The 16,192-nt window shown below is 38.9% G+C and overlaps 1 protein-coding gene across 1 annotated transcript in view; it reads left to right on the top strand.

The window, feature by feature from the left end:
* Positions 1-11,004: 11,004 nt before the first annotated feature.
* LOC132096118 (glypican-1-like) overlaps positions 11,005-16,192 on the top strand; it is a 72,281-nt gene continuing 67,093 nt past the window's right edge. The window contains exon 1 of the mRNA XM_059501303.1: positions 11,005-11,489. Within this exon, the coding sequence (XP_059357286.1) occupies positions 11,345-11,489 (145 nt within the window). The 5' untranslated portion in view covers positions 11,005-11,344. The remainder of the gene's footprint in view (positions 11,490-16,192) is intronic.

The raw sequence follows: 16,192 nt of genomic DNA, 5'->3' as shown, positions 1-16,192 counted from the left end.
TGCTTTCCAGGGTGTTACTCCAAGACTTTGAGGTGAGGTGAGGTGAGGTGTGGAGTCAACTACATCATGTCATGTAAGTAGACTTTTTGAACCCTGAGTTTCTTTGGCAGGACTCTTCCTGCTGCTGGACAGTATCTGGACATGGCAACCAACGTGTACATTAACCCCCGTACATCTTAAAATGCCGTATTTATTTCAAAATGCACTCTGTCCACACATTTTCTAACATTTTACAAAGTTTCTCATCCACACTAATATTTTGGAAAATAATAAGCTACATCAGAAAAATGTGTGTGTAAAATTTTATAAAAGCTCACAGGGTTAATACAGAGAGGCCACGCATAAAGTTATCAGGCTATTCTTCTGGTCACTATCATTTTATTAGCAAAATTTCTCTCCACTTACTGTTGCATTCATGTCCACTCAGTTAGCTTTCCATGTCTAAAATGCAACGGTCATGACAGTAATTGCAAGTAAATTTTGTCATATTTTCAGTAATGAAGATTATACGAAGTAACGTATCTTTAGTAAAACTGAAAGTGAATAGCACATAACAGTTGCATGTCACTATGAACATAAATATCTATTGGTACGATATGTGTCACATTGGCTGAACATATTTTATAGTCCACACTACAATGTAAAATGGCATTTTCAAATGTATCAACTCTTCAATGTTCTCAAAAAGCTTAATTTTCACAGGACCAAATAGCAGTCTCAACAGAAGGCCAAAATGTAGAAAAAAGGTTTTCAAATATATCTGGATTAAAGCAGACATTGCCAAAGGTTAGTGAATTATTCATAGTGATCCATGGGATCAACCTTACCTGTATGAACCAGGACGTGGTGATCGGAGCTGTTTTGGTTTTGTGTCATGGGTTTCGTGATAACGGAGATTGAATGTAAATGCACAATTTAAATGACTGAAAGAGCATGAAATTCTGACTAAATCTCCTGTGATAACTTGCAGTGTTATATGTCAATGATGCTGATGATAAAAAAAGAGGGTTTCCGCCAGCAGTTCTAGGAACTATGAAAAGGTCCCCATGTTGAGGCCACTTGGTTAACCCTTGTGCTTTGCTGACTTTTGCCTAATTTGGTAAACAAAAAATAAAATAAAAAAAATCGTTTAATATTGTTATACAATATTATCACCAAATCTTAGATTCAATCTCTTTGTCAGCTTGAATTCTTTCAGGAATTGCGTTGCTTTTTGGAACTGATTGGTTGTGGGCCTCAGTTATCTGTACTTATGCACCTCAGTGTTTAATTCTTATGCAATTTTGGCAAAGTTCACTCAAAAACTGAGGTGCATAAGCTCAGATCATTGAAACATATGATCAGTCAGTTCCAAGAAGAAAAACAAAATCTGTGCTAATTGAAAAAAAAAAAACACGTTTAGAAAAAGAATGCTTTCTATGAGAATGAAAGTTTTCTAAGCATTTTTTTTGTAGGCTGGTCATTTTTAACAAAGAGGGAGAAATCCAAAAACGGTACAAAAGTAAATCTTTGGGTGAATTGTAATTCAGCAAAGTCAGTAATTCTTAGTCCAATGTGAAAACATTATTTAGCAATTTCAGGAATAAGTAAATCCTCCCAGGGTCAAAATAATCAGAAAACAACATTGCTAAATTGCTCAGAACTTTGAAGTTAGTTCTGAGAGCTCTAGTAATATTTGTTTGCAGATGCAGCTTTGTTTGATATGCAGTATTGTTGTAATGTCATTCATCATTTTTACATGTGGCTTAAGTTTCTAAATGTGTTTGCCACTGTATATTCTGTCACATGTACAAACTGTAAATATGTTTTTTTTAATGGCTTTAAATGTTACAGAGCTTTTAGTAATTTGGTGAGTCACTTAGTCATTTTGTAAGTTGTGTGTGTGCGTCCTGCACTCTCAAGAGTATGGGACAGAAGTGTGGTTTCTGTCTCAGTAATTACTTGGCTTTTCCATGCCAGCATGCCTGGAGACACACCAACACATTCCTACCCTCTCTCTCTTTCTCTCCATCTCTCTCTCTCTCTCTCTCTCTCTCTCTCTTTCTCACTCCCTTTAGCTCCTTTGTTAAAAATATATTAACTCCTTTTTTTTCTGAACACTTCTCAGCTTTCATACTTTGTTAAATGTTTTACCATCGCCGTCCTCTTTATTGTCACACCTCTGTTTATTTTTCACTTCAAATTCTTCAGCCCAAATGTGTGTGTGTGTGTGTGTTAAGAGGAAGGTCTGAAACCAATAATTCCTTGATTTCACATCAATGAACCTTTGAACATGTACAACACCAATACCATCATTGTTATTGGATAAAGCTAACAAATATAGATTAACCCTAACCCTACCCTAAAGGAAAACTTTCCATCTTAGATGTCGCTGGAGGGAAGTTTAGCAGACTTCTGAGGACAATTTTGTCCCCAAACTATATCTTTGTAACCCCCCCATAAACACACACATGGCTCCTGTTCCTCATTAGGCAGAAGGCTCTTTCATGGTCAGATCCAATAAAACTTGAATGCGTCTGTCTGGAGCAAACATGGGCAGAGAAGCTTATTTGTGTAATTATTGCAGCACAACCCCGTAGCAGATCTTCCGCCACCTGCCACGACAACCACTCCAGCTCTACAGGGGCTCGACCACATTACCCCACGTCAGCAAGCCCACGTCACCCTTCTCAGAGGGAACTTCAAATATTATTATATAATGGTTTAAAATTGAGCTTGATTTCCTGCAGCAGAGTGGTTTGTTTCTGGATTCAGAACTAGAGCCAGAAAGATCAGATGAAGTGTTGTGGGAGTATTAATATATTGATTTATTACTTTTACAAATTTCATTACTTGAATGTTTATTGCTTTGTAATAATTCTAAAAGTCACTATTGTTGTGTCTACACTTTAAAAATAAAGGCCATGCAACCTTTTTTGTCTAAATGGTTCCATGAGGAATCCTTAACGTCTTTATAAAAAGATTATAAAAAGGTTAGAAAGAAATGGTTCTTTAAAGAACTTTTGACTGAATGGTTCTATGTGGAACCAAAAACGGTTGGTGTCTATGGCATTGTATCTATTCTGTTCTGTTGAGAAAAAAATGTAAATTGTGAAATGGCATAAAATCCACTCTTTCAGAAGTTTTTTCTTTTCTTTCTATGAATATCTCAGGATTCAATCGGAAGAGTCTAATTAAAGATAACTGTAGATGATTCATCTTTAGAGACTTATTTTTCATCTTTGTTTTTTTTGTCAGGGTGACTGTCGTTTTGTGTGACATCACAGACATGTCATGTTATGATGACCAGTCAGTTGAGTGGGCATGGATGAGTCAGCTATCTCCAAAAGGCTTTGATCACATGACCGGACAGACCTGAATACAGGTCCCAAACCAAACTGCATTCAGTGCCTTTTCAGCTTCCAGAAGACCTGACTCACTGAGACCGAGCTGAACAAACATAAATGCTACTAGGCAACCTCATTTACCGTAAGACCAGTGCATGGGTCAAGACCAGCAAATCTGATGGACCTTTGGTAATAACTGCAGCATGAAATTCAGCTGGGCTTAGAGTTCTGACTCTGTGGGAGAGGATATGACACCACTGCTGCTATTCTTGTGTAGATGAGATGAATTTGTTCCCTGCATTCTCTGAAATGGCATCTCTCTCTCTCTCTCTCTCTCTCTCTCTCTCTCTCTCTCTCTCTCTCACGCTCAACAGAATACTCCCATGTTCATGCACAGACTGCCATATAAAACTGCATCAAGGCATTGTTTGCTTTGAGATTGTTATATAACGAGTGAATTGAGCCTGAATTTGAGAAGCTACATTTGATTTGTTTATTATGAAATGCTAATATTCAGATCTCAGCTGACAGTGAGTTCAGAGTTGAATCTTACGTCTGATTAATTTGAGCACTTTTGCTGATTCTGACTCATTGAGGTCACACATATTCCTAGAAGATAATTGTGCATTTTTTTTATAGCTAATAAAAAAACTTGTATGTCTATCTGAACTAAAATACTTAATGTTTTTTATAGTATCAAATCAATTCAAAAGACTAATTTGCTCCTGAATAACTATTTTAAAAGAGTATGATGCATTGTTTTTATTCAGGATTTTAGGTGCGTACCGTAAACCCAAATGATTTAAAAACCAAATCAGATTTTTTGCATTGTAAATAAAGTCAGAAACTACATAATGTGAAGTGAAGTGACATTCAGCCAAGTATGGTGACCCATACTCAGAATTTGTGCTCTGCATTTAACCCATCCGAAGTGCACACACACAAAGCAGTGAACACACACACACACTGTGAACACACACCCGGAGCAGTGGGTTATCTTAACTAGCAGTTAAGATAATCATTATCTTAACTGCTAGATGACAGAAAGGGCAGAGCATGTAACTAACTGCATGTCTCTCTGTGAAACGTTTTTAAGGGCCACACCCCGCTATTTACTCACACACATGTCCCTGGCAGCTCCATTCTGTTGTTATGTAAGTATGTATTTATGTCTTACCCATGTAAGTGTGCCACTGTTTATTACTAACCTGTTCATATTTGCTCTCCTTTCTCTTTTCAGCAGTACATTTCCTGGATTATCTTTTTAATATACTGCTGACTCTTGTTTGTGGCCCAGGGGCCGGTATTTTCTCTCAGTGTTAGGAGTGTTTCCTATCATATTTGTCAAACTTCAAGCCGCAGACATGGCTTAGAAAACACTGTGGCTGTCAAGGAGTAACTACGGGTGTGTGTATTGTCGCAGGCGAGCTGCAGCCTGTTCAAAAATTTACTGCATCTTTGAAGCATGTCAAGATTTGGCCTGTCCGCAGAGGGCTTGACTGTCTGGGACTGTAATAAATATGGCAGAGCATTACATATAACATGAAATAGAGAGACTGGGACCTTAGCCTGTTATTTCCCTCACAAATAATTCAATATAATCTCCCAACTCTCTTATTGAGTTATTGTGTTTTTGTGGGCAGTAGAAAGTAAGAGTAAAAAAACAACAACACTGTTCCACAATTTAGTGTGCTCGACCTTACCATGTCTGATGGTACACTGACTTACAGGCTTAATAATCTTCCCCAAACTATCGGCCTTTTCTGAATGCATGTATGTTTTGTGAACGGGGTACAAAATTGAAAAAGGGCGGATTGTTTTACGGCAGCAAAAAATGTATTTGCGAAAGTGATTTATAACAGTGAACTCAATTAACTTAGAAGGCTCTACATTGCAAATAATACACAAAACTACATGCAGTTGCTTTAAGTAAGTAATTTTCTATATTGTTGTCAGTCAGCAGGGGTGGACATAACGAGGTAAGTAGCAATTTAGGGCCTGAGGAACCAGGAGGTCCCATCTGATATTTGTGAAACATACAGGTGCATCTCAATAAATTAGAATGTCATGGAAAGTTCATTAATTTCAGTAATTCAACTCAAATTGTGAAACTCGTGTACAACCCGAATTCCGGAAAAGTTGGGACGTTTTTTAAGTTTTAATAAAATGAAAACTAAAAGACTTTCAAATCACATGAGCCAATATTTTATTCACAATAGAACATAGATAACATAGCAAATGTTTAAACTGAGAAAGTTTACAATTTTATGCACAAAATGAGCTCATTTCAATTTTGATTTCTGCTACAGGTCTCAAAATAGTTGGGACAGGGCATGTTTACCATGGTGTAGCATCTCCTTTTCTTTTCAAAACAGTTTGAAGATGTCTGGGCACTGAGGCTATGAGTTGCTGGAGATTTGCTGTTGGAATTTGGTCCCATTCTTGCCTTATATAGATTTCCAGCTGCTGAAGAGTTTGTGGTCGTCTTTGACGTATTTTTCGTTTAATGATGCGCCAAATGTTCTCTATAGGTGAAAGATCTGGACTGCAGGCAGGCCAGGTTAGCACCTGGACTCTTCTACGACAAAGCCATGCTGTTGTTATAGCTGCAGTATGTGGTTTTGCATTGTCCTGCTGAAATAAACAAGGCCTTCCCTGAAATAGACGTTGTTTGGAGGGAAGCATATGTTGCTCTAAAACCTTTATATACCTTTCAGCATTCACAGAGCCTTCCAAAACATGCAAGCTGCCCATACCGTATGCACTTATGCACCCCCATACCATCAGAGATGCTGGCTTTTGAACTGAACGCTGATAACATGCTGATAGGTCTCCCTCCTCTTTAGCCCGGAGGACACGGCGTCCGTGATTTCCAACAAGAATGTCAAATTTGGACTCGTCTGACCATAAAACACTATTCCACTTTGAAATAGTCCATTTTAAATGAGCCTTGGCCCACAGGACACGACGGCGCTTCTGGACCATGTTCACATATGGCTTCCTTTTTGCATGATAGAGCTTTAGTTGGCATCTGCTAATGGCACGGCGGATTGTGTTTACTGACAGTGGTTTCTGAAAGTATTCCTGGGCCCATTTAGTAATGTCATTGACACAATCATGCAGTGTCGTCTGAGAGCCCGAAGACCACGGGCATCCAATAAAGGTCTCCGGCCTTGTCCCTTACGCACAGAGATTTCTCCAGTTTCTCTGAATCTTTTGATGATGTTATGCACTGTAGATGATGAGATTTGCAAAGCCTTTGCAATTTGACGTTGAGGAACATTGTTTTTAAAGTTTTCCACAATTTTTTTACGCAGTCTTTCACAGATTGGAGAGCCTCTGCCCATCTTTACTTCTGAGAGACTCTGCTTCTCTAAGACAAAGCTTTTATAGCTAATCATGTTACAGACCTGATATCAATTAACTTAATTAATCACTAGATGCTCTCCCAGCTGAATCTTTTCAAAACTGCTTGCTTTTTTAGCCATTTGTTGCCCCCGTGCCAACTTTTTTGAGACCTGTAGCAGGCATTAAATTTTAAATGAGCTAATTAAGTGGATAAAAGTGTAAAATTTCTCAGTTTAAACATTTGCTACGTTTATGTTCTATTGTGAATAAAATATTGGCTCATGTGATTTGAAATTCCTTTAGTTTTCATTTTATTAAAATTTAAAAAACGTCCCAACTTTTCCGGAATTCGGGTTGTATTAAATAAACTGAATGCACACAGACTGAAGTAGTTAAAGTCTTTGGTTCTTTTAATTGTGATGATTTTGGCTCACATTTAACAAAAACCCACCAATTCACTCTCAACAAATTAGAATATGGTGATCAGCTAATCAACTCAAAACACCTGCAAAGGTTTCCTAAGCCTTCAAAATGATTTCATAGGATTGGTTCACTTGGCTACACAATCATGGGGAAGACTGCTGATCTGACTGTCGTTCAGAAGACAATCATTGAGACCCTTCACAAGGAGGGTAAGCCACAAACATTAATTGCCAAAGACCCTGGCTATTTACAGAGTTCTGTAGTCAAGCATGTTAACAGAAATTTGAGTGGGCAGAAAAAGTGTGGAAGAAAAAGATGCACAACCAACTGAGAGAACCGCAGCTTTATGAGGAATGGACTGAGGCGCTGGGGTCAAGGCATATAGACGTGTCAAGGAATTTGGCTACAGTTGTCGTATTCCTCTTGTTAAGCCACTCCTGAACCACAGACAACGTCAGAGACATCTTACCTGGGCTAAGGAGAAGAAGAACTTGACTGTTGCCCAGTGGTCCAAAGTCCTCTTTTCAGACGAGAGCAAATTTTGTAAGTCATGGCCTGGTGGTTAGAGAATGGCCTGGTGGGAAGTCGTGGCCTGGTGGTTAGAGAATCGGACTCACATTCGAAGGGTTGTGGGTTCGAGTCTCGGGCCGGCAGGAATTGTGGGTGGGGGAAGTGCATGTACAGTTCTCTCACCACCCTCAATACCACGACTTAGGTGCCCTTGAGCAAGGCACCGAACCCCCAACTGCTCCCCGGGTGCCGCAGCATAAATGGCTGCCCACTGCTCCGGGTGTGTGTTCACAGTGTGTGTGTGTGTTCACTGCTCTGTGTGTGTGCATTTCGGATGGGTTAAATGCAGAGCACAAATTCTGAGTATGGGTCACCATACTTGGCCGAATGTCATGTCACTTTCACTTTCATTTGGAAACCAAGGTCCTAGAGTCTGGAGAAAGGGTGGAGAAGCTCAAAGCCCAAGTTGCTTGAAGTCCAGTGTTAAGTTTCCACAGCCTGTGATGATTTGGGGTGAAATGTCATCTGCTGGTGTTGGTCTATTGTGTTTTTTGAAAACCGAAGTCCATTTACCTAGAAATTTTGGAGCACTTCATGCTTTCTTCTGCTGACCAGCTTTTTGAAGATGCTGATTTAATTTTCCAGCAGGATTTGGCACCTGCCCACACTGCCAAAAGCACCAAAAGTTGGTGTTGGTGTGCTTGACTGGCCAGCAAACTCAGCAGACCTGAACCTCATGGAGAATCTATGGGGTATTGCCAAGAGGAAAATGAGAAACAAGAGACCAAAAAAATGCAGATGAGCTAAAGGCCACTGTCAAAGAAACCTGGGCTTCCATACCCCCTCAGCAGTGCCACAAACTGATCACCTCCATGCCACGCTGAATTGAGGCAGTAATTAAAGTAAAAGAAGCCCTATGTTGAATTTGTGTGTTTTACATTTACATTCACATTTACATTTAATCATTTAGCAGACACTTTTATCCAAAGCGACTTATAAATGAGAACAATAGAAGCAGTCAGGTCAACAAGAGAACAACAACAGTATACAAGTGCCATGACAAGTCTCAGTTAGCCTAATATAGAACGCATAGCCTGTTTTTTTTTTAATAAATGAAAAGACAAGAAAAGAAAAAGTGCTAGTATTAGTTGGTTAAGTGCTGTCGAAAAAGATGAGTCTTTAGATGTTTCTTGAAAATGAGTAAAGATTCAGCTGTACGAATTGAGATTGGGAGGTCATTCCACCAGCTCGGCACAGTCCAGGAAAAGGTCCGTGAGAGTGATTTTGAACTTCTTTGGGATGGTACCACAAGGCGTCGTTCACTCGCAGAGCACAAACTTCTGGAGGGCACATAAGATTTAACCAGTGAGTTTAGGTATGTTGGTGTCGTGCCAGTGGTCGTCTTGTAGGCTAGCATCAGTACCTTGAATTTGATGCGAGCGGCTACTGGTAGCAGGGGCGTCGGACTGGGGGTAAAACCAGTATTGATTACCAGGGCCCTAAAGGAAGAGAGGGCCCTTGAAAAGTCTGGAATATATATTTTGGGGGGGGGGGGGCCATTAGGACTGCCTATGCATAGGGCCCGGGATCTTGTGCAGCGCCCCTGACTGGTAGCCAGTGTAACCTGATGAGGAGAGGAGTAACGTGAGCTTTTTTTGGCTCATTGAAGACAACCCTCGCTGCTGCATTCTGGATCAATTGCAGAGGCTTGACAGTACATGCAGGAAGGCCTGCCAGGAGAGCATTACAATAATCCAGTCTGGAGAGAACAAGAGCTTGGACAAGAAGTTGGGTGGATTGCTCTGACAGGAAGGGTCTAATCTTCCTAATGTTGTATAAGGCAAACCTGCAGGACCGGGTCATTGTAGCAATGTAGTCTTTGAAGCTTAACTGATGATCCATCAAAACTCCTAAATTTCTGGCTGTCCTCAAAGGAGTAATGGTTGACGAACCCAGCTGTATAGAGAAGTTGTGATGAAACAATGGGTTAGCTGGAATCACCAGGAGTTCTGTCTTCGTAAGGTTAAGCTGAAGGTGATGGTCATTCATCCAGCTAGAAATGTCACTCAGACAGGCTGAAATGCAAGCAGCTACCGTCGGGTCATCTGGTTGGAATGAGAAGGAGAGTTGGGTGTCATCAGCGTAGCAGTGGTAAGAAAAGTTTTTGTTAAATGTGAGCCAAAATCATCACAATTAAAAGAACCAAAGACTTAAACTACTTCAGTCTCTGTGCATTTAATTTATTTAATATGTGCATTTTTTTTATTTAATACACAAGTTTCACAATTTGAGTTGAATTACTGAAATAAATGAACTTCTCCACGGCATTCTAATTTATTGAGATGCAACTGTATTTGCAGCATTAAACAATGTAGACAATCACAGATGATGTGTTTAAGTTAGAATCCACTTTTGACAAGTTCTGCAAGCTCATGAATCCTCTGATTATGAAAAAGTGTAGATACAATGTAAATAAGAGATTCATTGCAGTGTAGAGAGATCTTATTAACGGTACGTCGTGAGATCACAATGAACTGAAGTGAGTGACAGCTTTTAGTGATTACTTGTTCAGTAGGTATAAATGCACAAATGAGATGACTGGAGATTTTCACTTAATAATAGATTACGTTTTAAATTTGTTTCTTGGCAAACCCTCTATTAAGCCTTCAGAACATTTGAAATTTGGAATGAGTTGCATGGGATAATTTTATGTTTGTAAAAAAGTGAAAAAGTTTATTAAATGGACAAGTGCAATCTTTTTTTACATTTGTATTTTTTTGATAGGTGATATAGTTATTATAATCTTTACACGCTGGACATGACTGTAAAATGTAAAAAATCCGTCTTTATTTGATATGCATCAGAAAAGATGAACATTTAAGCTACTCTACTGATGCTGTGAGATCCCGTTTCTGACTGTTTCTGAATGACGTAGAAATAAATGAATCTGAAAACACATTAAATCATATTTATACACTTGTTTTAGTGTCATTCTGTTTCAAATGGATGTTAATATCAGGTGTAAGCGGGCCGGGGTGCACTCCTTAGTTAAAAAAAATAGTCCACTATATTTCACAGTACTGGTATTCCATTCCAACATAACTCTAGATTTATGTCATGTTGGAATCCTATAAGAAAAATCTCTTTAGTATTGTTTAGGATTGGTTCCAAAATGTGATTCCAGACTGAATCATATAAAGTTCTTACTGTATCCCTTAGGACTAGACACAAATCCGGCATAAAGACATGTCAAAGTCAGCTCAAACCCAGAGTTTCAATAAATTACATAAGGAATCTCAGAGATCCTTATCCTGTCATCCAGGAGAGCCTGTGGGAAATGGAATCCCGTCTTCATTGGCTAGCGGGCTGATTTGATGTAACATCCTGTGTGGGATCGCGGCGGCAGCGGCAGACGAACCCGATGCCCTGCAGATGGTGCCTTAGCTCGTGCGCCCGCCCCACACCGCTTCGCACTCGACCGAACGCGAGCGCACAGACGCGTCTCCGAAGTGTGCGCTCTCGTGAGCTCATGTCATTCCTCCCACTCTGCTCCGTCATCTCTCACACTGGACCGCGCTCTCTGTTTTAATTCAGCCTATTGCCACTGAATAAGACACTGCCCCTGAGAGCGAACCGGTGCGCTTTTGGAAACGGGAGGCTTCGCTGTGGACGCGTTTACCCGCTGCTCTTCGCCCTTGGATTTGATTCGCACATCACGCTTCTTTCTTCTGTCCAGAATGGGGTTTGGCGTGCTAGTGCTTCTGTGCGCTCTCACCGGTCTGGTGTACGGGGACAGTAAACTCAAGACATGCTCGGACATCAGGCAGTTCTATAGCAGCAAGGGGTTCAATCTGAACGGAGTCCCGCAAACAGTAATATCCGGTAGGTGAACCGGTCAAACCTTAATTTCAGAGCGAATGACAGTTGTGATGAAGACACTGGATAGTCTTCAAAGACAAACTTTAATGCAAGTAGTTACTGTGCGATTCAAATGCATTATCATCTTATGTTATCAGCAGTCAAGACAAATTTCATACACAACACAATGACATAGTTTTCAAAGTGTAGTAATACAGATAACTATTTCAATATTTAATGCATAATTAATTAATAATTGAGCCCATTAACAGAAGTAAAGTTTAGAAAATAATTTCTACTGGTTGTCAAATTATATGATAAATATGGGTTATTAGTTATTGGTAAGTTATATATACAGTGTGTGTGTGTGTTTGTGTGTATGTATGTATGTATGTATGTATGTATATATATATATATATATATATATATATATATATATATATATATATAGGCTATATATATATACACAGTTGTTTTTAATGTTGATTTCAACAGTTCTAAATTAAATATTTTTAAATACATAAATGAAAAATGTACAGTTATTATGTGATATATATATATATATATCAAGGCTATAGAAGGCTTTGATTCTGATAAATATAATCAACTAATAACATAACATTATTATTATTATTATATTATTATTCATATACATTTTTAATATGATATGGAATGCCATTTTTCTTTCTTTATTTTACAATATTTTACAAGGATTCTTGCCTAAAAATCTGGCATTTTTATACCTTTTCTTCTCTCTGAAGAGCCACTTATGCATGAGACCTGTTTGTTCATCTCACTGTCTGTCACAGACCCCTGTCCTGCACATATGTGACACTCCCACAGGTCTTGGGACTTCATAATAATTTTCCATGACAGTAACAGATTCCATAACAGTTTTCCAGAGCGTTTCTTTTTGCTGTCAGCCGGTTTGAATGTGTGGCATAGTTAAAGAGATTTACTGGTGATTATGAGCTTTCTGCAGTCTCTTATGGTGTGTGTGTGTGTGTGTGTGTGTGTGTGTGTGTGTTGTGTGTGTCAGGGTGGAGTGCCATTCACATACTCCATGAAGGTAGAGTTTTCACTTTAGATTTTTGAGTTGAAGAGCTGAAACCTCAGTGGGTGTGCTGTGTTGTACAGCTAGTGATTTCACATGCACAGAAGACCTTGGTTTCTCTTTGTTTCATTGAATTTTTCTATGACCCTATTGCTCTACTGTGCTGCAGCCTGAATGTATTTTTACACATCATCCTTTTGCGTATGACGCACGAGCTGATCCTGGTCTGTATTCCCTAAAGATCAGAACGTGTCCTCCATTTAGAAGATTAATAGAGGTGAAAATCAGACGTTAGCTGCTGTACATTAATGTGATGGAGTTATTATCCTCATAAACATGTACAACACGTCCAGACGCATTCAATCAGAGTGATGCATCATTGTGATCAAGCACGTTCACGCCGCTGTGTTTAGACAGCATGCTCTAACGTGTCGAAGTGATGACGACCAAGCCCCTATCCCTAACTTCTCATCCATAAGGAGACAATGAAATTTAATTGAAACTAATTTTTTCAGAGTCAAGAGTTTCCCCTAGGAAATGTTCTGCAATTAAACTGCAGAGAACTTTCTTGGGTTATCCACTCAAGAGCTGACATACTTGTCCGCCCATGCGTAAAACTGCAGGAATCTGATTTTGGTTTTTGTGAATATTAAAGTTGCATGACTGTTGTCAGCTGTCTGGACGGGAAATCTGGACACAAACTTGGATCTTCTTTAGCAGTCTCGGTGACATTAATGGAGCCATCCGTTTTTTCTACTCTTCTCGCTCTTTTTCCATTCTTTTTTCTCCTGCTGCTAGTCAGTGATCAGCATTAACCTTAGATGGATGAATTCCATTGGGGATGTGGCTATAATTTTTGATGGGAAAAGTCTTCATTTGAATTTCTAAGGCTGAATTTGAACACTCAGCTGGATTGTATATCATCTTTCACTCTGACTCATCTGAGATAAATTTGACACCAACCCTTTGAGGGATATGTTTCGGCCTTTGGTTTTGTTTGTGAGTGTGTGTGTTTATGTTTATCGTGTTTTATCTAGTAGAACATTGCAAAGCTCATCTAAAAGCAGCTGTCTTCTATCAGGCCCCATGAGTTCTGTTTTACTCATAACTGAGTAATCATATTCCCCTGGTGATTCGGAGAGGGGATCCAACCTCGGTGAACTGTGGCACACCCTGCTAATGGCCCGAACAAGCTGAGCAACCCACACCAGAGCCTGAGGTTACAACAATACACAACGATAATCTCTTCTTGACCTTATTTCGAGAATGATTCAGTGACAGATCAGGTTAAGATGGCCCCTGTCAGTTCTTATCAGGCTCATATCAAGAATCATCTTAGGAAAGCAAGCCAAGTTCAGCTCACCTTTTATCTCAGTGTACTTCTTATTTTACTGTTTTGCACTATTCATGTGTAGTAGGTGGAGTTACACCCATTTTAAAGACTGTCATCTCGTAGAATCCTTCAAAGTGTTTTGATGCATCAGAAAACAGTTAAGAAGCATTATTGTCCAGTATGTTCCAATCATATATCACATTAATTGTACTAATCAGATTAGACTAGAGGCCAGTCAATATAGGTATAACAAATTGTCCATCCTTAATATATGGATTATGTTATTATTTCCTTTTTCTCTTCTTTTTTTTTAAAAGCATATGGGGTTAGAACCACATGCATTGTAGTCATTTCAGTTATTTAGCATGCAGAACCTGATTTTACCAAGTGAGACATGTTCCTGGGACAACATCTTTGTTGACCCTGGAACAATATTTGTGATTAATCAATCAGATTTGAAGAACAAGTTTATAGATTTTGTGAAGTTTACGCTTACAATCACTGTTTTGTGCTTGTACATCAGTGTCATTCATCTATCCTTTCCTCTGATTTTAAGGATCACTCATGGTTAAGGTTAGGTTTAGGTGTAGGGATATGGTCAAGAATAAATTTTTGGAGTAAAATGTTGTTCCAGGGTCAACAAAATATGTTGACCTAGGAACACATCTAACTCAGCAATATCAGGACGTGCTATTTAGCATATTGAGTCATGGTGCTCATATGGCATACCTGGGTGTGAGTCCAGCCATGCAAAATGGTTTTAATTAATTATTTATTATAAATTAGTCATATTAATCATGCAAATATATGTATATGTACATATTATATCCATATATTACATATAAATTTTATATATATATATATATAAATTTTCAGTGTAGCTTTCCCTGTATTATTATTATTTATTTATTTTAATAAGTGTATAATAGCTAGCCCTGTATTATTATTTATTTATTTACCAACTCATTGTTCATTTATTTACCAATAGCATCTGAAACTGCATTGAACCTGATGACGACGTGTAGCGCCCCCTAGCTGTGACTGTAGAGTATGCAGTGGTCATAAAGCAGTTGTCAGTAGTCATGTTTTAAGTCATGGACACAGGCGAGCATGAAAGCACTAATGAGGTCCCTGAGCCGTGGCGTCCTATTGGATGATGGCCGCTGTTGCGTCTGCTGGAGGCAAATAACGGTTGCTCGAAGTGAAAGGGTCCATAGTAACATCATAGACTGCAGAACTTCTTTGTGCATGAATATTTCAATATTTAAGTTGAGCACATTTGCTATAGGGCATGATTTTTGTTTTATTATTCATTCTGTGCACTGTGTGTGTGTGTGTGCATGCAAAATCATTGGATTTTGTATTGATTTGTTGTAAGTGTGTATTGATTTGCATGCATTGATTGTAAATGTTTGTTGGGGCCACACAACATGCTTTCGCAATGGATTTGTGCATTTATCTTCCAGTCCATAGCAGGATGAATTGAGGATGGGGTATTCCTATGCACACACACATAGACACGGAGTGAAGTGTTTATAGTGCTGATGCAGTAGATGTTGAAGGCATTAAGCTGTAATCTGCCCTCTGGAGCCTGAAACTCTCCACATAGTGTTTGATGTCATGCAGAGCTGAGGAACCGCTCGGCACACTGCAGCATTGAAGGGAAAAAAAGATACAGGAAAGGAGGAAGAGAAAACTGATATTGAGATTTTCATTCCAATCTGCTTCTTTTCTGTCCCTTTAAACAAGAGAAACAGATGGTTGGACTTTGGAAGTACTAGTGCTTTATTAAAATATCTCTTGATGTGTTGTTTCCTCCTTGATGCTTAAAAGATTCTTACAGCTTATAAGCATATGTTGTGCTTTGGATGGTGTTGTGCTGAATAAATCACCCCAAAATTGAAAATTGGCATTATTTACTTAACTCTTGTTGTTTCAAACTTGCGTAACTAACTTTCGGTTGCTTTTTTCGAAGCAATTACAATTAAAGAAAAAGTTTAATGTACTCACTATTTGAAAGATAAGGTATAACAATGGTTGGAACAAAACTAACTTAACCAGCAAGACTTGTTTAGACTGCTAAGGTTTGTTTGGGGTCATCTATCTCTAACCAGACTGAACCAACTTGAGCTTGTGAGCATCAACTACACTGGTCTTTTCAACTGGGCTGATCACTTATCAGAGATTTGTCTTGAGTGTAATTGTCCTGTTTTAGGCGGATCCTGTTTTTTTTCTTTTTTTTTTTTAGTAATTGGTAAAACATTAAACTGTGTGTCTATACAAGACCTTGGCCTCTCTCCCAGGATGTGATCCACAACTGAATGATAGTTATGAAATCAG

This window comes from Carassius carassius, chromosome 20 (genome assembly GCF_963082965.1).
Source record: "Carassius carassius chromosome 20, fCarCar2.1, whole genome shotgun sequence".
Taxonomy (NCBI): domain Eukaryota; kingdom Metazoa; phylum Chordata; class Actinopteri; order Cypriniformes; family Cyprinidae; genus Carassius; species Carassius carassius.
The sequence above is the reverse complement of the archived record's forward strand: the minus strand, read 5'-3'. Positions and strand labels throughout refer to the sequence as shown.